The following is a 22,856-nucleotide window of genomic DNA, read 5'->3' on the forward strand; positions in this document are numbered from 1 at the left end:
TGCAGGAATAAGGGGGTTGGGGGGTGGGGAGCTGCTGATGGAAGACTGTTCATTTATTTATGCTCCATGATGATTTTTGTGTTCAGTCACAGGAATGTAAAATCTTCATTTGAGTTATTTGAATGAGGTGAAAACTTACTGTCTTAACTTTCATGCATGTATTAAAAAAAAAAATCATGAACATGAAGTAGTTGTGAAGAAAATGCTGATCATATGTCTGGACCACTGCTGGGGCTTATGCATGTATTGGAGGTGGGGGCACGGGGGCAAGAACGTCTTATGACGACTTGTGTGTTTATGTGTGCGCTGGTGGGGCAGGAGGGCTTAAAAGATTAAACAGCAGCCTGGCCACAGACAAGCAGGAAAGAAGACCCCTGACTGTGGGAGGCGTCTTGAGTTGCATCCCATTTGCATGACTCCCTCTGTCCTGCTCGGGGAATTAGCCTCTCTTTATTTCCCCACAATAGCGCCACCTCCCTGCTTGCCTTGCATCCCTTGTGCACGCACCTCCGAGAGGGAGCCTCCATCCTGCGGCATCTCATTGGGACAGACAATGGAGCTGAGTATGTAGGACACTTGGCAGGGTAGGCATGGTGAGGCGGGCGGGGGGTTGGGGGTGATGGGGGTAGGGGCTGCTAAGTAGCTCAGATCGCCCTGTCTGTCTCCACAGGCATGGCAGTCCTTCATTGCAAGGTGTAAGCGCAGGACACTTTTATGACCTCATTGCCTTGCTTTGCTTCACGCTTAAGCGTGCTGACATCATCTCCACAGTAATGCAATCAAACACACGGCTGCAGCAATATAGTCGGGTTTTTTTTTTTGCTGAGGATAAAGAATATATGCTTATGAGTATTGTTGTAATGTCTGCGTACATGTGTTGCACCACTGTTTGTGTTCAAATAGCTGTTGCTTAAAGGGTAATATAACCCCACATTATCGATGATATTTTGGTAAGCAAGTCTATGGCGTTTTGCATCGTGTGTTAGCATTAAGCTAGCAGACGTTTTAAGTACTAGGAGTGGCAACAAACTGCTTGAGGCAAGCGTTTGGCCTCTTTTTTGAAAAGTGGTCACAATCTGTCAAGCTGATGCTTGTAAAGTTTCCTACCACTAGCTATTGTAAATATTTGCAACTCAAAATACACACACAAAAACAAAAAATTGACAAAAAAATGGTCGGCAGACCACAAAGAGCCCCTCTGCCTTAGTTAGGGCACCCTTGTTTGACTGAATCAGTATGGCTTCAAGATAATTGCCAAATGTGATCTCATGACACTCTGTCACCTAGATATTACCCCATTGCGAGTGAGTGATGGTGAGGTGGGGGTCTTTAAATATGTCTCTCCAGAAACATTTCATCCCATATCTTCATTGAGCAGATGTGGCGTGAGCAATTAAGCCGAGTACTCTGGATAATAGAGTGCACATCTCCCATCGCGACCTTTGCCTGCGTGACATAGTTTGTCATGTGTGACGCCACGTGGCGGCTGAAGCATTTAAGACTGAATGATTATCTTGACAGAGCAATGGACGGACGCAAATGTCAGGGAACCCACCCCTTGCAATCCCCTATCATGTATGATGAAAAGCTCTAAAAAGCATTTTACCACACCCTTAGGCTGGATTTTCATAGCATGGCTCAAGTGACACAATTCTGTTTTATTTATTTTTTTTAAATGCCAATTGGGATATGCGTCATGGCAGCATAAATGGAAAAAATGAGAATCAGGCCTCGGCAATGCAGGTGAAGTCTTAACGCATTGATCTGATATAACCTGGTGGTGGTTCAAATGCTCTATGGTCACAATAAACTCGAACTAACTTCTCGATAAGCAGCACTTTGGCATACATAATAAGCACGCACACACTACTAAATACTACCACTACTAAATAGTGTGCAAATAGTTGTAAAATTGTGACACAGGTGGATATTTGTAAATAGGTTTTGCCATCAAATGTTTTCTAAAAACTACCACCGAAAACAAATACTGAGCGCTCCAAGTGTTATCCCCAGATAAATAAATTGACCCCCCCCCCAAAAAAATTGACAATAAAGTTGTACTTGATACCTGATTGAAATAAAAAAAAGGAGCAAAATTCATGAAAGTAATATTATTGCTAGTAGTTGTCACCCAGTCAGTTGAGACAAAATCTGACATGACGTTCCACTCGTATTCTCCCGACAGACTGAAAAAGACTTTTAGGGATTCAATACTCTTTGCCATCAATAATTCACAAGTGAGACTGTCACGCTTTGGTCGACACTTTGTGGGGAAAAATAAGATCCAATGGAGCACGGAATAGACGGCAGCTTTGACTTTCCGAACACACCTACCTATCAGGTGTCAGGAGTGAGCAGATGGGATGAGCTGATTACGAGATGAGGTTATTGATTGATCCATTTACCAGCAGCTCAGGCAGTGTATTTCAATCTCTTGATTTTCAATCAACAGGGCCCAAAAGCATGTTTCTTATCAGAGACGCTGGAGGACAGGAATAATTGCATTGAAGTGTTGCATCAGCGCAGCTCTATTGTAAACAGAATATGCAGTCACTCTCGTCAAACAAAAACTCAGGAAACTCGTTTAATCTTGGACCGCATGTGTGTCAGCGGTCTCACTGCTGGCAATCTTCACACACACGATGCACTTGTTGAACTCGGCTCACGAGTGACCAGTGTAACAGTAACCGTCCCCTCTTTAGCACGTCAACCCTGAGTATGACTCTCCAGGCATGACGAATCGATATACCCTCAACCCAAATGTCACACTCTTTTAAATTGGATTAAGTGTAGGTTGATTGGTCATGCCTGGAGAATGAGGCAGAAGGATGACGTAATGGACTTGCTGCTGTGTTAGCATCTCAGATGCTACAGTTGTGTCGAAACAAAGCTAACACGATGGCCCACACAGAAAAAATAGCAACATAAACAAAATAAAGTTATATTAATTTTGATATTGACATTGATGCCGTGTTGGCGAAGTTCGGAACGATTATATACTTGTGACGTAAAAGCAATCAACAAGTGGAATCATCAAGCTAACAAACAAACGATTCTGTAGAATCACATGACTATGGGAACTGATTCCCATCTGAAAGCAGAATCCTATCTTCACTCTCTGAACCCAAATAAGTGCGGTCTGTTCCAAGATGACTACCAATTGCGATTTCGAGGCGCGTCTTACTGAATTATGTGCGATTGGTGGAAAACCTCGCCTCAGAGTATATAGAAAGTAAGTAGTGCTGTGCAAATGAATCGGGCCATGCCAATTGTTCATTTTGGTACAGAGCTGTTTATGCCCCTAAAAAGCATACAGTGGGCCAGAAATGGCCCCCAGACAGTAGTTTGGAGACCCCCGCTTTGAGCAGTGTTCATCTTTCCTTCTCCGACTGATTAGAACCACTCGTGCCTTAACCCCATCTTGGATTCTTCCTCTTCTTGGGAGGATTAACACAAATCTGATGTTAATGATTGTGACTGTTGATTGTGTGTGAAACTCGGAAGGCGTGTTGGGGGTCGTTCGGAATGTCTTCTTTTTGAAGCCTGAACCCTGCAAAAGCTTCCCCATCCCCCTGTTGTTCACTGGATATACTTATCATAGGAAGAGGAGGAGGGGGGCCCTCTTTGCCTGGCAACATAAGGGGGATGATGGGGTCATGATGGCAAGCGCAAATGACAGCAATGGTCAGTAGAGATGCTTCAGAATCCCGGAATTCGCCGCCCCCCCCTCCTGGCAGCTTGTAATTCAGTCCGCAATCAGGTTGTGAATTTTGCAATGACTAAAAAGGGCAATTGATTGAAATCAGGCGAGCACACTCATGCCTGAGGCGGAGGCGCCAATAGAGTGGGGGTGGGAAAAATAAATCACCAGAATCGGTAAATAACCCTGGCATGGCCCTCGGTGTGATGTATGGGTGTTGTAAAAATGGTGGCGTTTGAGGTTGCTGTCACGTTCAAGCCCGTTGAGTTAACGCGACGACGGGAGGGTGAACTCCCAGATAGAGGTCGCCTATTAAATTAATACTGATTAAAATAGCACAACGCTTCCCTTTTTCCACCGTATCCATTGGCTGGCAGCTCCTCATGTGACGGATGGCGTTGGTCACCTCGCCGCGAAGCCCCGACGTTAACACGAGGCTGCCTGTCATCTCCCCTAATCTCTTAAATGCATCTATTACCGTCGTGTTCGATTCACGGCCGGAATACGACTTCTTTTCGGCAGCCAGACGAGCTGAGCAGAGGAGGGAAATGAAGGAGGGAGCGTCAAATATACACACGGCGTATTTGTACCTCAAAATGAAGGATGTGGTGAATAGATGGACGGCGGCAGGTCATCAGGCAGTAAATGACTGTTTGCATAGTTTCACTGCCATCGCACCGCAGCACGAAAAATTGCTCTTTTTTGGGTGGTGTTGCTAGGAGACGCCAGCCCCGCTGTATCCGAGCAGTTGAACGCTTTGGGGAGGATGAGCGGTCACACGAGTTTCATGCCAAACACTTTTTGTCTTCCTTCGACATGTGTGGTGGCCATGTAGAATACGCACGTCGGATTTACTCTCTGTTCACCACTCTCAGTTCACCCAACATTATTTTGACAGTGATGAAGCACCCAAACAAACAATCATATTTAAAAATAGTACACCATCATATTGTGCTCCATTAAAGCAAACAGTATAATCAAATGAAATAAAATGCAAAGAATTGATATTCATAACGACACACCCTTTTTTGAGCTGCATACGTTCAGCGACGCGAAGCTAATGTCCATGCTTTACATTGCATTTGTCGTCCCTGCCAACATGGCCGCCATGTAGGCACGTCTATTAGCCTGCTGGAGTCTTATGCATACCTGTGACAACAGCGGCGCAGCCCGGAAATAATTGTTTTTGGCAACGACTGCACAAAGGGGTGTTTTGAATGGACTGGACACTTTTTTCTGTCCGTTAAACCAGCAATTCATTAAATGGGAGTCCCGTCAAATCAATCCACCTCTCTACACGTATTCATAAATGAAGAATTTGTCACAACTGCTCAGTAAGCAGCAGTAACAGTAGTTCTTTTTCCAGAGGATGACAAATTAACTGTCTCTGATTATTGCCTGCGATAAACATCAGCGCATGTTTTTGGCATTTTTGCAGTTTTCATCAGTGCTTGCCGTTGTGGTTGTCGGCGAGATTTCTGGTTTATTACTGTGTCTTCGACTGAGAATCTTTCCTTCTTTCTTTTTGGGCAATACTGCGTCTTTATCCAGCGTCTGTAAAAGGATTCCATTTGTCTTTGTCCAGGGAGCGCTGCGATCTCAATCTTTTTGTGCTGTCACACCTCTTCACCGGCTGACACATCAGGCCCTGCACAAGGAATCGATTCGTGTCTGCCTCGGGTTCCATCCAAAAGTGTAATCAACACCCGGCGCTACACCAATTGGACAGGCCTGCTTTTGTTGAACGGATGCTCAGCACAGTCATCCGGTCCCTACATGCAGGATACTGTATGGTATTGTACTTAAAATGTACCTGTGCCATTTTACACAGCCGAAACCCATGCTGTGCATATACGTATCCTCATTTTTACTCTACACGTTACTTATAATATACAATTGACAATATAATTTCACGTGTAAATGTACTCTCCATATACCTCCACTTATAGCCTCCGACGGTATACCTGTATACTATCTATTCGGATGAATATACTGGATACCTAAATACACTCTCTCTACCTATCCATCCCTACATTGTCCATATATTTGATCTTTACGTTGTACCTGCATTGGTACTTTTGCACCTACGTTTACCCATTCATCCCCATACTGTACATATGACAAGACGTGTGCTGTATTGTAGCTCACCTATGATACCAATACGTATATGTCAGTTACATATAGCAGCTATTCATGTGCTCATACAGTAGTACTACAAACTGTACTGTACTAATGTCAATATACATACCAATATCTTTACGAGAACTACACCCGTACATACACTTATATTGTGCGGTATCTGTAACCTTTATTCTCTCTGACTGTACCAACCCATATTATCCCTACAGATAAACCTGTACGGTGTCTTATACTCAATCCCAAAACAATGTATTTCACCCAAGGTATACCACATCACTGTCATACTGATACACATTCAAAACCTCCGCTGTTGCATACACGTGTACTGTTTCTATTCCCGTAACTATATTGGAACTACGCCATTTAAATCATTGCAAAGTATGAATACAGTGTGACCTGTTTGGAAATGTATGTACTGTATACCTAACGTATACAAACAGTATCATATTCATCCATCCGGTTTCTGATCCGCATTATCCTCACAAGTGTCGCGGGGGGTGCTGGAGCCCATCCTAGCTGTCTTCGGGCAGTAGGCGGGGGACACCCTGAACCGGTTGCCAGCTAATCGCAGGGCAGACAGAGACGAACAACCATCCGCGCTCACACTCACACCTAGGGACAATTTCGAGTGTTCAATCAGCCTGCCATGCATGTTTTTGGAATGTGGGAGGAAACCGGAGTACCCGGAGAAAACCCACGCAGGCCCGGGGAGAACATGCAAACTCCACACAGGGAGGCCAGAGCCGGAATCGAACCCTGCACCTCTGCACTGCATAATATCCATATTGTTAATTTTTTCTTCGATCAGTACCCACACTTAAACAAAGTACATTGGATATACCCTTCATGTATGATACTCTACTGTCCTTACACCCATGCTATACCGACTCATATACTGAAAGTGTACCTATACCAACCTATACATTACATATACCTATAGCTATACATAATGTATGTTATCCTGATAGGGACAGCAACATATGCACCAAGCCAGTAAAAGGGGATCGAGATGTAAAAAGACAGATCATTGCCGGTGTAATTCTCGGTATGAATGTCATCGTAGCACATCACATAGTGAAGAATTTAATTCCGCCATTGTGAAATCCTAATTATCCTTCCCATTGTCTTTGTGAGTGCTTGCGGCCTTGACGCTCAGACAGCTGTTGCTTTTCATATTGCGTTAGTGGGTGTGCGGTTGAGGTGCCGGCTGGCTGCTGGTGATTGCGTGTTGCGTGGCGTAGGGGGGGTGGCGGGAGGGTCTGCTCAGCTGAACCGGCACTGGCGAATTGTTTTGGCGACTGTCCGCGTGTCAGTCAATTGCTTTGAGCCTCGGAGGCTGACACGGAGCGGTTAGCGTGAAGATGCTAGTGACGTAGCATGAAGGGAAGGATGGTGTCCAAGTGGCACCATGTCCTGGAAAATGGAAGAAGATTGACAGCGTAACATCCGCCTTAAGGGCAACGATTCTGAAAGTGAGCCACGAGTGTTATGCAGGCTACTGCTAGTAAAGTTCAGTCACATTTGTGCGGAATTTTTAACAGCTCTTTGTGTTTGATTTCGTCTCATTCAGGAGAACCAGGCAGTCCTGCTCATGTTCCATCGGCTGAGTGCCTAGCTGAACCCCCTCCACCCGGCAGTTGTCACGTGGACATCATGCCAGACCTCAGCCTGCTCCTTTATCTCCTGCTACTGCTCTTTGGCTCCCGCGCAGGTCGGTACAGCTAATGTGGTAACATGCCTTCAATTTGTTCCATGATCACGCTCATACGTCACATTATTTGTATCTCAAATCAACTTTCCCTATTGAAATGAACGGAAATGCCATTTATCCGTTCTAGCGTCCACCAAAAAATACTCCCAAAAATCTTTGTACTGTGTTTGGTGGGGGGGAATCATTGTTACATGTGAGGAAACAAAAATCTGCACCCTGCTTACTACCTCAAAGCTTTTATCCCTTCATTTTTGCAAAAATGTGGTGCAATCAGCCGAGCTGGAAACAAAGCCAAATGGACATAAAACATTGTAGTGAGGAAATTGGCCTGTCTGGGGAAAAAAAGATGCGTCGTCCTGAGTGTACCTTGAGCTTCAATTTGCAGCTATCCTATTGATTTCAGATAAACCACAAAAAATCACGATTCTCCCGTTTCAAATCACAGTTCTCTTGAATAAACCATACAGCGTTTTCTCCACCATGGCGCCAGTTCAGGAAATCTATCTATCTATCTATCTATGAATTGTGTGGATCTAGACCTCTCTTCTATGCACATAAATAGTGCAGAGTCAAAAGCGCTGATGCTTCAAAAAAAAGGCAGCAGCCGACGTGGTTGTTAGTGCGACTCAAGAACATTGCCTTGACATTTCTTTGAGGATGAAGGTTGATGGCAAAAGTCGAGCACACACAGAGCGCTGTGTAGCCATTGTTACCTAGAGTTAAACATAATCACCGAGCTGCTGCTACCCCACATAGCAAAGCTTGTCAAGTCACATTTATTCATGTAGCCCTTAATCACTAACAGTCTCAAAGACTTTCACATGCATTGACAAGTATACGCAACATCCCCTGAACTTAACACCTAGCAATTTGGAGCAATAAAAACTCAGAAAAAAAACATCTGAGGGGGGGGGGGGGGGGGGGGAAGAGAAACCTTGAGGAAGGGCCGCAGATGGGAGAGTCCCCCTTCCAGGATGGCCAGACTGCAATGGATGCTGATACAGTGTTTGACCCGATATTGATATACAATGTTAGAGTGATATTAAAGTCCATTTAACAAGATGAAAATGCCGCAGGGAGATGCCTTTGGAGAGATGGGTCCCCTTCTGAATCCGGTCCAATTGGTCAATGAAGAAATCGGCATAGCAACGCCTCGGAGTGGTCAACCCAGCTGTCGCCCAGCTCAGTTGGAGCAAATCACATCCATAACGATCAAAGCAGAATACGTACAGCGACATCCAATTGGGTCATCATCACCTAGCCCCCTCTCCAGATTAGGGAGGGTGGCGGGGGGACGAACAGAAGAAACGGCAGTACAAACGGGCAACGTATCGTTCAACAAAATTCTAGAGTCCACAAATGAATCTGAAGTTGGATTTCTTTTTGGCTCTCGGAAACACGAAAAGACCAGCGTGTTGTGAACAAAGAGGTCGGGGCGGAACATACGGTGTCACCAAGTCATTGAGGAAGGAAGGTGCTATTTTATTTTAGTAGCAAAATCTGAAAAATCGCATCACAAATGGACCGGAAGCCAATGCCAATATGCTGCAATAATCAAGGTTGTCGCACTGTTCATGTTTGCACAAATACTTCAACCCAATGTTGCATTTGTGTAAATACTACTTCCTATACATCCATAGGTAGCTTGACAAACATGAGTCATGCCGTGTGCATGGACATGATGGAAAATAGCATCATTAAAAAAAAACTGTTTTGTCATGAACGTTGAAAATCATTGCAATTTGGAGCTTTTTCAGGAGTACCGTGGCTGCATTCAAAGTGCTCCCAAATGGGCTTTTTGGGGACGTCATCAAGTCGGTGACCTTCATAAAAGCATCACATTTCAAATATTCGCCACTTGAACTTTTTCTGAATCCAACTTGCATATTTATACCGAGCCGTGACTCGCTTCTTAATGACGGCCAACATACATGATTAAATATGCTTACACAGTTTCCTTTGCCCACGATTACAGATCCATCGATGCAGGAGGAGGATCTGGACTTTTATAGAGGTAAGACCCGTTGCTCATCATTTCTTCAGCCTTGACGACTTTAAAATGATGCCGAAAATAATTTTTGCCATTTTGGTCATTTTTTAATTTTTTTTGTAAAACGCTACATATTCTGTGCTTGGGCATATTTATAGTTGATGACGCATTTGTTGCACAAGGCAGGAATGGTGTGTAGGTGGTCTTCCTGCTGAGATGAGCAGCAGCTAAGTTCTTTTGCTTTCCTTCCGGGCAAGACGTTTATCACGGCGACGTCTATGGCGCTGCTACCTCTCCTCTTCTTCTCTCACTTAACACCCACGCGTTACTTTTAAAAGCTGTCCAGCTATATGTTCTCTTCTTCTCAAATGCCAAATTATGCTGGAAACTCAATGAGCCGCAATGCATCCCACTGGATGGTAAATAATAGCGCTTCGTTGTTTTTGGAGAATTCTGTGCTTCAGTCAGCCACAAAAGGGGGTCATCCTTTTGTTTTGCAAAGACTCTGGTGGTATTCAAGAATTGGATTTGCGGCGAAAGTGGAAAGCATCGTAAACGGATCAGCTGATTCTAAGAGATGGCAGTCACTTCGGTCTCGGCGGACTCAATCCATTTGTGGCACGCGTTTATTTCAGTCGGCAAATTGATTTTTCACTCCAGAGATGATTCCCACCGCACGTGCCGTGCTTTTGACGTTTGATTAGCATTTGGACTTGCTCTTGGTAAATTTGTGTGTCGAGCAAAGTGTAAAGAATCTATTGACGTGGTTACATCCAAGACAAATTGGATACATTGCAAATAAAATAAGTGATATGACGGTAGGTTTTTATTGCGTGAGGGTCCGTATGTGCACAGGAGGAAGAGTCGCTCTTTTCACTGAGTGTGAATAAGCCCTCGCTTGTTTGACACATGGACTCAATCCATTCACAGTCAAGTGTTGCCAAAAGAGGAAACAGAGAGATGCTTGATGCAGTGTTGTGACACATAAGGGCGGTAATTCTGTACAGCAATGTACCAAAAACATTTGTCGATAATGGTACAAAAAGTTCGGGGGTGGTCAAGGGAGAGAGAATTCTCAGTTAGTTGCCAGAGTAAGTTTTCCTGCAGCTGCCTCCCTTTTCTCATGTTCACTTGAACGCAAGCTCAAACGTGAAGCGAAAAGTCAAGTGACTTTTTGTCTTGTTTAGTCAAAATGACTTCAAAAGGTAACCAAAGTGACATCATCACACATTCTTTTCAAGCCCAGGAACCACACCGCAAATGTTTTTTGTTTTTTGTGGAAATTAAAATGGCACACAACAGCGCATCAAATAACATTGAAGCCAACGCGACATTACATAACGGCGTAACGTCAAATTAAACAGGTTCATTAGGTTAACGGAAGACACAACCATGGCCCACCGAACACGTCACGTCACACAACGCAATCCAGCGCGTGGCCATTCATCGTGACGCGGTGTCAAGCAGCTTGACACCACGCAGCGCAACGCCACACCACCGAATGCCACATGTAGCGCTACGCCGAGTAACGCAAATTAATTTAGTCAAGCAAATCTGGCATCGAACTACAGAGGTACCTCTGCTTACGAAATTAATTTGTTCTGGAAGAAAATTCTGAACGTGAAAATGTTGTAAGTAGAGACGCGTTTTCCATGTAAATGCCCTAATCCGTTCCGAGCCCCCGCAAAATTCGGACATAAATGTTTTCTAAAGCATAAAAAATGCATCAAAATATGTAACAAATACATATTACAATTAGATTATTGCGCAATAAATGAGAGTTGTGCGTAATGTAAAAAAACAAAAGAGTCAAGAATAAAAATGATGGTCATTTAACCTTTAACTGCCTCATCGTTTTTTTTTTTTTTGCCCTCTTTAGTTCATGTTCCCTCTCAGAAGTGGCTTTTGTCTGGCATTTTGTCAAGAACTGATCCAAGGACGTTTGTTTTTGTCAGCTTTTAACAATCCTTTGAAAATGTCCAAGGCAAACATCAGCATAGTGAGCGAACACTTTTGCTTCACATTTACATAAAACTATCAGAACACCTCATGGCCCGAGGAGCGAATGACAGGGACGCTGCATAGATACATATCTGTCGATCTCCACACACAGGCACATACGGTAGAGGTCCCTCTTAGCCAATGGGATGGCAGGAAGATGCTAGGTAATAGCCAATGGCAGATCAGCTAGAATTATGATGCGTTCAGGAAACTCGGAGCAGCGATTAGCAGGCCATACTGTATTTTTACGTTTCGTATCTTGAAATTTCTTTCATAGCAAGAACCAATATTTTCCTGTTGAGGTGTTTCGTAATTTGAAAAGTTCGTAAGTAGAGGAACCACTGTAACTGGGAACGAAGGCTATGAAAAATATACAAAATAAAGCAACTGGAAGCCCCCTCACACACGCAATTTCACCTCCCAAAACAATCTGTCCCTCTGCACACCTCTGGTGACCACGACTGCATCGAAGTAATAAAATGTCGAAAAGTGGCGCCAGTGTAAAAATTTACACTAGACGGCTCAAAATATGCAAATGAGGCAGCTGTGTGGGTTGTGGAGGGGACACAGAGGCAAGTCGGACACAAGTTCACGAGAGGGTGCGAGAGTCCGCTGTGTCTCCAGGCCTTTCTGTGGCCTGCTTTGACAAAAGTGCCCCCACCTCCCCCCCGCCATCTGTCATATCCAACATTACAGGAAAACAATTGGAGCGCCACCAGGACTCATTGCGATACTCAAATGGAGCACTCTCCTCTTCTTCTACCTACAAATAATTTATTCCTAGCAGGGTCGATAATGTTCTCTTCACTTGAGTGTGTGTGCTTATAATTTAAATTGCTTGGGAAAAAAAAAATCCTTGAGCTAAAATTCTCCCCTGTTCCCAGAACAGATTTTCTCACTTATTTCCTTCCATCGGCTCTGCAGTGCCTCATTTTGAGTCGGAGCACTTTCTCGGTAACCAGTAGCAAAGTGTGCAACCGATGAGATTAAATCCATCTTGCCACATTCTAATCGCAACCGTTAAGAACCAACATGAACACAAATCCTGATGTTTAGAATATCTCCATGCATCTGAAGGAAAAAAAACCCAAAAAGGGTCCAAAAAGTCATCTCGTGGATTTGGCCAAGCAAATGATTACCCGGAATGTAGGAGGAAATATAGCAGATGTCTGGGCTATATTTATGGGCTATTTCAGTGCAAGTAAATAAGATAAGATAAGAAAACCTTTATTAGTCTCGCAATGAAGAAATTCCCGATTCACAGCAGCAAAGTTATGAAAGGAAGAAGTAGAACAACAAAATATAGGAGCTGCTGGAGAGGCAGCCACTCACGCGGCGCCATTTTGAAGTCAAAATAACAAAATAACACAACACAACACATAGGACACAGACAGTCGTGCAATCTTCACCACAAATGTATTTCCCTTTGCAAAATGTATCTCCTCCACCCTCGATGCCAAGCCAGCTGTCAAATGTTTGGATGGAATTGCCCCAGAACTGTCACCAGGACTCACCGGGACTTTGATGTTTGTCAGGCCGTCCACCTGGTTGTTGTTTTTGTTTACCTTCGGCCCTGTTTGCCTGCAGATGAAGCCACAGGTTACGGGCCGGTGTTTGAGGAGCAGCCGGTGGATACCATCTACCCCGAGGAGTTGCTCGAGGACAAAATCACCATGAGCTGCCGGGCTCGAGCCAGTCCACCTGCCGCATACAAGTAACATATGTTCCCCCGTGCACGCCGCATCATCACTGCTAGTTTTAGACTCCCTTGACTCCACAATTTCTCCTCAGGCGGCCTATATAGTAAATGCCGAGGTCAGCAGGCGTGTTATTTTAACCTTGACACCTTTTTAATGGATCTTGTTAACCATCTGCAATTCACGACGGCATTGCAAATTATAACCGACGGCTAAAGCAAAACATCAACTGTGGGCAGTGATGAAAACAACCGCTGCAGCAGAATGGAGACTATGGGCAGTGAGAAAACAAAGTGGAAGCTACGTTAACCACATTGACTTTGACGAAAGGCAACACTGGAGTGCAAACCTTTGAATGTTCTTTTTTCAGAAGCCCTTGATGACGCGTTACACAAAAAAAAGGCACAAAAAGACACTTCGCCGCGTCGTTCTTTTTCATGAGACGGCAACAATATGCACATTGCCGCCATCATTTGTCCTCACGCTAACAACGATTTAACAGTTAATACAAGTGGTAAAAAGGGGGGAACAAAACAGAGCAAATAAACAAAATGCTGTTGGCAACAGCTGACACTTCATTTCACCGCGCAGCAAACCGGAGGCTGTTTGATGATGAGCTCGGCCAATTTACATGCAAATGTATGTAAATGATCTTACCCCGCGCATCTTCATACTGGTGTCATTTTCATGCAGTCCCGAATGTATAATGTGCAAACGCAATATACGGATGTTGGTTGGATAGATAATGCAAGATTTTAAAAATTCAAAATTTCATAAAATAAATAAAATGAGATCATAAACAAATTTATGACACACAAAGTGTGGAGTAATACATGTAGACTGATAATAAAGCAACTCATAGGCATGTCCAACGAGGTCTAGTGATTGAGTCACCGAAGGGTGAAATCAGCGAGTAACGGATTTTTATTATAGTTACCATTGATTATAGTTTGTTTTTAATGTCACACTCACCCACCAAAAAAATTAACGAGTAGGGAATTGGGTTTTAAAAAGATGACAAATAAGAGGGGACTTTGGGGAAAAAAAACCTCAAAAAAGCGTAGGTTTCTGCAAATAATGGGGGATCGCCCCCCCAACATTTGTAAACAGGTGAATCCGCAAATGCCCAACGGTGAATATGCGCAGGTCCACTATATTCTTAATCCTCTACAAAAATCGTGAATCATGTTTGCATGACTGTAGCATTATACCATTGGTGGCAAAAAGGAGCAGCACAATGAAATGAATTGCAGCGTCAGACCCTGACGCACAAAGGGTTGATTGAATTACTATACGTTCTATTTAATCACGTTTTTGCTTTATAATTTTATTTGTTAGGGGACTGTAACGGATTAATAAAATTTCCATTCATTTGAATGTGGAAATATGATTTGAGGTGTGAAAGTGTTAAATTTGATAAATAACAATTCAACCGCACAGCGTGTTTCTGTCTGCCACGATGTGCAATTACAATCAACCGACCCGGGTTACTTTTTCCTCGCAGATGGAGGCTGGAAGGTGTAGAAATCGACCCGAGCGCTGACCACAAACACTACACTTTATCGGAAGGCAACTTGATCATCAGCTTCCCCGTTAAAAACCAACATGAGGGGAGGTACTCCTGCTTGGCCAGCAACAAGTTCGGGACGGTCGTCAGTCGAGAAGCGTCGGTCCAGTTTGGATGTAAGTTTTGTTCCTAGTTTTGAATGAGCTGCAGCTGTTTGATGCTCTTGAGGGCATTAGAAGACCGTTACAGCCGTCAAGTCTACTGGAGATCAAAGTATGGCATGGCCAAGTTTCTCTCGCTCTGCTTGGAGCATGTAACCCTTCAGTCTATATGTTTGATATGTTTTCTATAGATGTCGATAAGACTCGATATATGAGATGTATTTCAGCTGGTAAAAGGCTGCTTTAGTGATTGATGAACTAACAGGACTTCTTCCTCACATGACTTTCTCTTTGAAATTTCCCTTTTTTTAGTGCCTTTGGATGGTCAAAATATTTTAATCGGTGCACAGTGACAATGAAAATATACACGGTTACAGATTACCACCACAAAACTGCAGTTCAATGAATACCTCACTGACAAAAGTCAACATTACTGACTTGGCGAAGGCAGAATTTGGAATACTGATGTTATATTGGATCCTATTTGGTTGTGGGAGTGTACCTAATGTTGTCTAATCATCTGTTGACATAGTTAGTGAATTGTTGTTGTTTTTTAATTCGTTATTTCTCAGATTTGGACCTTTTCTCATCGGAGGAAAGGGAGTCTGTGTATGTCAAAGAAGGACAGGGGGCGGTTCTTCTCTGTGCTCCTCCTCCACATCATCCAGGTGAGCAGGGTGAAGAACATGCCATGTATGAGTTCGTGATCGACCCAAAAATGTGTTTCCGGTGCCGATAACGATCATCAGAAGAGGCCCATATTTTGAGCCGATATTTGCGGTGAAAATAAATAATGGCATCAACGTTTTTAAGTAATACAAACTCTCAACGCTTCATTGCGTTGAAATGCCTTGAAGTAGGCGTTTACTCATCAGACTTGCTTTTTCAATCTTGGAAAAATCGACATCTTTGTTTTAAAATTCGAACAAGCATTGCAATGAACTCGCAGGCGAAACAGCACGTCTTATGGAGAATGTGTACCAAAATACCAAACACCAGCCCGACCGATAATCGATCCGTCACGACAGGATTTAATCCTTGAAGTAGTAATCAACATTAAGGTTACATGTTTTACCGCATTTTCTGGAACATATTCGCTTCAAGGTTATTCAGTTTATGCATCCTGCGTATTCAATTAAAAATGGCGTCTTGACTTAATTTTCTGTTGCTTCATATTTGAAGCGGAATGAATACGTTCGTCTCATCCCCATGAATCCATGCTTTCATTTTCATGCAAAAGCAGCAGACATTTCTCTATTATCCCCCCAAGCTAGGAGAATTAAACGATTTTAATCTGAAAGGTCAATAAATGAATAATAAATCCTTCTCATTGGCAAGTAAATGTGCCCCCCCCCCCCCCCCCCCCCGAAAAAAAAAGTGCACCTATTCAGACGGCTCACAGTGAGCTCATGTTGCATTCAGAGCCTCGGCTATTTCCAGAGTGGTTGCTAAGCGTCCGAGAAAGTGATTGACAGGCGGGCGTTTTGCATCTCTGCAGCCGACCTGTCGTTCCGATGGATCTTCAATGAGTTCCCCACTTTTATCTCGCTGGACAAAAGGCGCTTCGTCTCGCAGATAACGGGCAACCTTTACATCTCCAAAGTGGAGGCCTCGGACAGCGGCAATTACTCGTGCATCGCGTCCAGCTCCTCCATCTCCAAGAGTGTCTTCTCCAACTACATCCCGTTGGTTCCCCTCAGAGAACGTCAGCACTCTCACTTTTCATCCAACCCGATTCTTTTCCCAGCTGCATAAAAGAATTCAAGTTCTGCTTTCCTCAGGTTCAATCAGGAAGTATCCGGCTGACCTCAACGTCAAGTTCCCGGACACCACCACTCTGGCGGGGCAAAACATCACTTTGGAATGCTTTGCTTTGGGAAAGTGAGTGTGTGTGTGTGTATATATATATATATCGTATTTTCCAGACTAAAAATCACAGTTTTTTTCCATAGTTTGGCCGTGGATGTGACTTATACTCAGGAGCGACTTATGTGTGAAATTATTAACACATGACTATGTCATTTCACATGTTATTTTCACACCAAACCACAAGGGGGCACTCTCGGCCTGTGTTGATAAATCGACGATGAGTCTGACGTAAGCGACCTAGAAGAGGAAGCGGCGCATCGTCTACCTCCTGAGTTGGGGGAGTTGTTTAAAAGTGACACAGAGGATAAAGATTTCATAGGATTTCGTGATTTGGAGTGAAACTGATAGTTTGGTAAACTTGTTAGCATGTTCTTTATGCTAGAGTTATCTGAATAACTCTTAACTCATTCAGTACCAGCCAATTCTAGACCAAGTCCGAAAAGACGTTTAAAAACGTCTTTGGGAGTGAATGAGTTAATATGTTACGTCGTTACTGACATTACCAGGCATGTCAGTGTGTTCCTACTAGACTGCAGACCAGTAAATGGACGTGAACCAGTCTGCAATGTCTACGCACCGGTTACATTGTCTTGCGGGTTTGTCAAAAGTGCAAAACAGCTCTCTTGGTCTTTGTCCAGCCCCGTCCCAGAGATCCGCTGGAGGAAATTGAACGGAGAGCTGCCCCCCAACCATGAGGTGCGCATGGCGGGGGCTCACCTGCATCTGTACAACGTGCGGCCGGAAGACGGCGGCTCGTATCAGTGCGAGGCCGTCAACTCCAAGGGAAAGGATTACCACAGCGGCCATTTGTCCGTGGAAGGTACGTCAGGGCTGTCGAGTCCCACTTCTTTTCTTGCTGCCCTCAGATTCTGCCCCTGGCCTTGCCTGTCTTGATTTCTGCATGATTTCCCCCCGCCCCCTCCCCTTAAACTTACTGCTTCCCTTCCACATTTTCCAGCTTTTCCTGTATGGGTGGAGCACATCAGCAGCGCAGAGGCAGACCTCGGCAGCGCCTACGCCATGTCCTGCTCAGCCAGCGGCAAACCCGAACCACGCGTCCGCTGGCTGAAGAATGGAGAGCCGGTAATGTTCGATCTCACCCTTGGAATGGATATTGAGCCAGACCATTGTAGATTCGGCAGTCGAGCCGCCGCTGACACACAGAGAGACGGCTTGTGAGCATGTCAAGAGAAATTCTCTGTTCCCTTTGAGCTGCTGCCAGGGTAAACAATTAAAATAAAAGAATGGCGCACCAGCAGCAAAGCGGGGGTGTTAAAATATGCCACTGATAAATTCATGAAGGATTCTTTCCATCAAGTGAGCGTCCTCTCATCCGCACGTGTCAACATCCGACCGTTTGATTTGCGGGCCCTCTGCTCGCGAACGCGATTTGGAACGCTTGCTTTAAATGTTGACTTGATGACTTCTGCTTATTGCGCACAGTTGGACAGGAACGAGATGAAGTTCGGCAGCTTGACGTTTGAAGACTCCGGGATGTACCAGTGCATCGCTGAGAATCCTCACGGGGTCATTTTTGCCAACGCGGAACTGCGTGTGTTCGGTGAGTCCCAAAAGCGGTTTGTAATGTCAACGTCAGCTTTCCACTGCGGGTCCAAGTCAGTAAGTATCCCAATTTAGATTTCATGCACGAAAGCCTGTTTTGTGGTAGTTTGTCAAAATAACTTGAAAATAAACAAACTACAATTTTCTTTCTTGATTGACCTTGGTGGGTTGAAACAATGAAACTTGAAGAATTTTCAAGCGGCTCTTGTGTCCTTCCAGATTTCTGTATGTGGCCCTCGGATGAAAAACTGGGACACCCCTGGTCTAAGCGTTCATGAAAATGTTATTACAAGTCGTTGTAACATTATGCACACTTTGAGCATTAACTCTGCACCTAAAAATAGGGAAAGTGTACCCCAAAAAAGTTAAATACAACTGAACTGTACTTGGCATTACTTTTTTTTTCACGTACCACTAGAATGAGCCCGAGTAGTACCACACTTTGAGAATTGCTGCCCTAAAAGGTTTTACAAATCAGTTCAAGGAAGACTCGACTGTAAATTGTACATAGGTGTGAATGCTAGTTTGAATAGTTTGTCTTGTTGTACCCTGTGAGGTTAGAATATGGATAGTTGCATGGATGCTTGCTCCCCATTCCTCTTCCCGACTGTAATTCCCTCCTTCCCTGTTCCAGACTGCGCTCCCACCTTCGAACACAACCCGGTCAAGCATGCCCTCGCTCCGAGAAACGGCCGTGTGGTGATGGAGTGTCGACCCAAAGCCGCCCCCAAACCCAAAGTCTTGTGGAGCAAAGACACTGAGCTGCTGTCCAACTCCAGCAGGTGAACGAGACTCCTCCCACAAAACGTCCTCGACTCCCCCCAAAAAGGCTGCCGTGCGACGGTTTACGCCTCTTCTATCTGGGTCAAAATACCGCACGGGATGAGTCGTACCGTCATGTGACATTTCGGGGATCGAAATAAGCTGCGGATTTCCGAATTCTGAACGGCATGTTGTTGACGCGGTTTTCCTGACGTTAAGCTCATCTTGATGGGTAAACCCCTCTCTGACAAAACAAGCCTAATCTGGAGGGAGCTGGGAGACCCCCGACCGTCTTCCCCGCACCCAACGGGTGGGATTCAAAATGCGGGAGGAGCGGCGGTCAAATTACTATGCAGCATATGCCCCTTAATCGCCTCTCTGGCGTGGATGCTATTTTTCATGCATGAGGTTGAAATATGCAAGGGAAAAAGGGAATCTGACGTCTCTTTTCTTTTTGCCTTCGGCTCACTTTCACCCTCATGCGCTTCTATTTTCCAACTTTATTTGAGGAGCATCACATATTCGAAGCACTTTTATCAGTTTCTTTTCCGCCGTCATCCACATATGGAATGATACGCAGTGGAGTTTTAATCACAAGGTCTGCATGTTGTAGTGGTGCATTCGGACACGAGTGACACGACCCACAAGGTTTTCAAGATACTTTTTTTTTTTTTTTTTTGCTTTGACCCTTGAGCAAAAATTTGACGCTTTATGCTGGGAATAAACTCAACCCGCTTCTCAATAAGTACTATTTTGCCCGATAGCAAACAAGTTGTTCAAAAAAGAGGCTTCGTGATATTTGCTGCCACTCCCAGTTGAAGTTTACTGTCAAACTAAACATGAAACTAAAATGACCACATCATTTTGATTTAAGGTCTGCTAGCATCACGCGAACACAATGGAAAATGCAGGCTAATGAATTGCAATGTGGTGCTGTTAGAACACCTTTAAGCAACGGATATTTGAACACAAAACGGTGCAGACAATATAGCAATACCTAAGGACATATATTCTTTATCCTCCCCAAAGATTGACTATTATTACTACAGCTTACTGTGTCACTTACAGTAAAGTAAAATATTATAGAGTACTGTTTTCCCGATCATGACACATTACAAAAATAATGGAGGGGGAAGCTGGAATGGATTCATGGCATTTCCATCCATTTCAGTGGGAAAAGGTGATTTGAGTTTTACCTTACGAGGGTGGTCACGGAATGAATTCAACTCGCATCTAAAGGCCCCAAATGCTCTGTGGCTGTACCTTTTCAGGATGTTCATCTGGGAGGACGGCAGCTTGGAGATCCTCAACGTCACCCGCACGGACGAGGGCAAGTACACCTGCTTTGCCCACAACGACAGGGGCAAGGCCAACAGCACGGGCTCTCTCACAGTAACAGGTACATAAGTATGCTTACCCCCCCCCCCCCCCCATCTCGCTTCTGCCGCACAGTTTGAGCAGTGTTGGCCTTGGCTGCGAAATCATCACTCTTACGCTGTCTGACCTTCACATGCTGACTGATGTGAAATAATGACACTTGGAGAAACTATTGTGACGGCCTGGACGGATGCGAGGAAAGCTTGAGAAGAGATCTAATGCGATATAAGCAATCATCGTGTTCTGTATAAATGATATCGTTAGCTTGAATGTCAAGTCATTGTACTGCAACTGTGGACGCCAATACAGTACACAATAAGATGACAAACCGTGAGGTTCGAGGGCCTACACGCAGCTCTTTTCTGCCCCCTTGTGGACAATTGCGCGTACAAGCCTAGTCCGCCACAATGCCACCCCCGCCCCATCCACTCCGCACGCAAGTAATAGACTTTAGATTCGGCACGGATGAATTTTTAAGATAGACAGACACATAAGCGCATCTCACAAAGTCCAAATATGCTATAATTCTAATTTCTTGAGGTGATAAATAAGATAGTACCTTATGAACTTTTCGATGATCATCCGAATATCCAAATTGGAGGTGCAGTACATGTGTGACAGGCGGCCACGACTGACTTTCTTTGATTGCAACTCTGCAACACAGTACGGCAGGAGCATTGGCGAAGCCGCATTCAACCCTGTACATCGCTGCATAACAAACAAGCACTTGCTATCAACCCAACGTGTAAGAAACTTTCACTCGACGAAACGTAAATTTAAATAACAACACAGAAAGCACTGTAACTAATTGAGTACACCACACAGCAGAAAAAGAAAAACAAAGTGAAATATTCTTATAAAATGGATCATTAGTGCGAACCATCGACGAGATGCGACTTCCGAGTAGCTCTGCCTGACCTGATGCTACGGCGGGAAGCAGTCGCCATACTGTGCGCTGTTGCGTCACTTCCGTCATAAATCCGCGCAGTTGCCACCATACTTGTTGTTTTTCGTTTACGAGCCTTTCTGAAGTGTGTCGCCACATTTGTTTCTGAACTATTATAATACTATACCCCCCCACCCCCCCGCCAAATCATCATGTTTCATTCGTGTTTATGAGAGCTTTTCAGTACTCCTGAATCCTGTCCTGATGGCCCCTCGTATCCGTGCCCCTCACAGACTCCACAAAGATCACCTTGGCCCCCTCCAACGCTGACGTCAAAGTGGGCGAAAACGCCTGGATGCAATGCGCCGCGTCACACGACTCCTCCCTGGACATCACCTTCATCTGGTCCCTGGACGGCCGAGTCATTGACCTCGACAAGGACGGCCAACATTATGAACGCAGGCCGGTGAGACCTGATGGATTTCCACTCATTTGGAAGTCCCCTGCTCTAACCGTGCATTTTATGCAGCTGAATAAAATAGCAAATTCTGATAGCATCCATTGATTCAAACCTAATCGCTCCCTCTGCGGAGTGGTGGTCAGCACAGTGGACACTTGCCGCACACCACATTGGAATTTGATGACTTCTACAGAATGTTTTTTTTTTTCTCTTCCGCTCATAAAATGTGGTTCGCTTTGATTGAATATGGTTGAGAAAATATTCCAAAGAATATTTGACTCTCCAAAATGAGTTTAGCACACGCGTTAACCCTTGAAAGGAGTGAAGTAAAATGTTCACCTCATGACGAGTCACCGAAGTTCAACGATTGCTGTTCCTTTTGCAGAACGGAAGCTCGGATGGCGAGCTGATGATCAAGAGCGCGCAGTTGAAGCACGCCGGAATTTACACCTGCGCGGCACAGACGGCGGTGGACAACGTCACCTCCTCTGCCAGCTTGGTTGTAAGAGGCGAGTCGCGCTCTTGCTGCACAAATACTAAAACGAGGGCGACAATTGGAAAACGAGTTATGCGTCTGTTCTTGACACCGCTACCTGACATCATTACATGGAGGTGAAGTTTGACAGCACCTCTCTGAACTACAATCTATCGGTGGGCTATTTAAAACTTTGTCGTGTACCAAGTGCAACATGATTGATGGGAAACTGAAATGATCGAGGGGGTCACAATAATGGTGCAAAATTCTTCTTAACCAGGTGTGTCACAAAAATTCAATTTTAAAAATGGACAAAATAAGTGAATATCTGCAAAATACATGCAACAAAATAACCACATAATGTGTTTGTTTTTTTTAATTTATAAAAATCCCCTTTGCAAAGGGCTCTTGGATAAAAATGAACCTTTCAAGGACGGCACAAAGCTGCTGAACAGCAAGAGCAAGAACTTATTTTCTTTTCCACAAAAATGTATCTTATTGAGTTACTCTGTTTTTCCGATATATCATTCCAAATCTGCAAAAAAAAATCAATTGCTT

The 22,856-nt window shown here is 44.4% G+C and overlaps 1 protein-coding gene across 2 annotated transcripts in view; it reads left to right on the plus strand.

Annotated features, from left to right (window-relative positions):
• The window catches only part of cntn1a (contactin 1a), a 52,413-nt gene that overhangs the window by 20,082 nt on the left and 9,475 nt on the right, over positions 1 to 22,856 (plus strand). Inside the window, exons 1-15 of one of the 2 annotated variants that reach the window (XM_086108929.1) lie at positions 5,370 to 5,493; positions 7,410 to 7,550; positions 9,526 to 9,564; positions 13,129 to 13,255; positions 14,743 to 14,921; positions 15,479 to 15,574; positions 16,405 to 16,611; positions 16,688 to 16,787; positions 17,414 to 17,595; positions 17,734 to 17,858; positions 18,219 to 18,336; positions 18,973 to 19,120; positions 20,372 to 20,499; positions 21,657 to 21,829; positions 22,209 to 22,332. In XM_086108929.1, the coding sequence (XP_085965055.1) occupies positions 7,493 to 7,550; positions 9,526 to 9,564; positions 13,129 to 13,255; positions 14,743 to 14,921; positions 15,479 to 15,574; positions 16,405 to 16,611; positions 16,688 to 16,787; positions 17,414 to 17,595; positions 17,734 to 17,858; positions 18,219 to 18,336; positions 18,973 to 19,120; positions 20,372 to 20,499; positions 21,657 to 21,829; positions 22,209 to 22,332 (1,804 nt within the window). In that variant the 5' untranslated portion in view covers positions 5,370 to 5,493; positions 7,410 to 7,492. Of the gene's footprint in view, positions 1 to 5,369; positions 5,494 to 7,409; positions 7,551 to 9,525; positions 9,565 to 13,128; positions 13,256 to 14,742; positions 14,922 to 15,478; positions 15,575 to 16,404; positions 16,612 to 16,687; positions 16,788 to 17,413; positions 17,596 to 17,733; positions 17,859 to 18,218; positions 18,337 to 18,972; positions 19,121 to 20,371; positions 20,500 to 21,656; positions 21,830 to 22,208; positions 22,333 to 22,856 lie in introns of those variants that run through there. The other variant, XM_086108928.1, reaches the window with a different exon arrangement.

Source organism: Hippocampus guttulatus, chromosome 4 (genome assembly GCF_054856545.1).
Source record: "Hippocampus guttulatus isolate MCC_2025c chromosome 4, RoL_Hgut_1.0, whole genome shotgun sequence".
Classification (NCBI taxonomy): Eukaryota; Metazoa; Chordata; class Actinopteri; order Syngnathiformes; family Syngnathidae; genus Hippocampus; species Hippocampus guttulatus.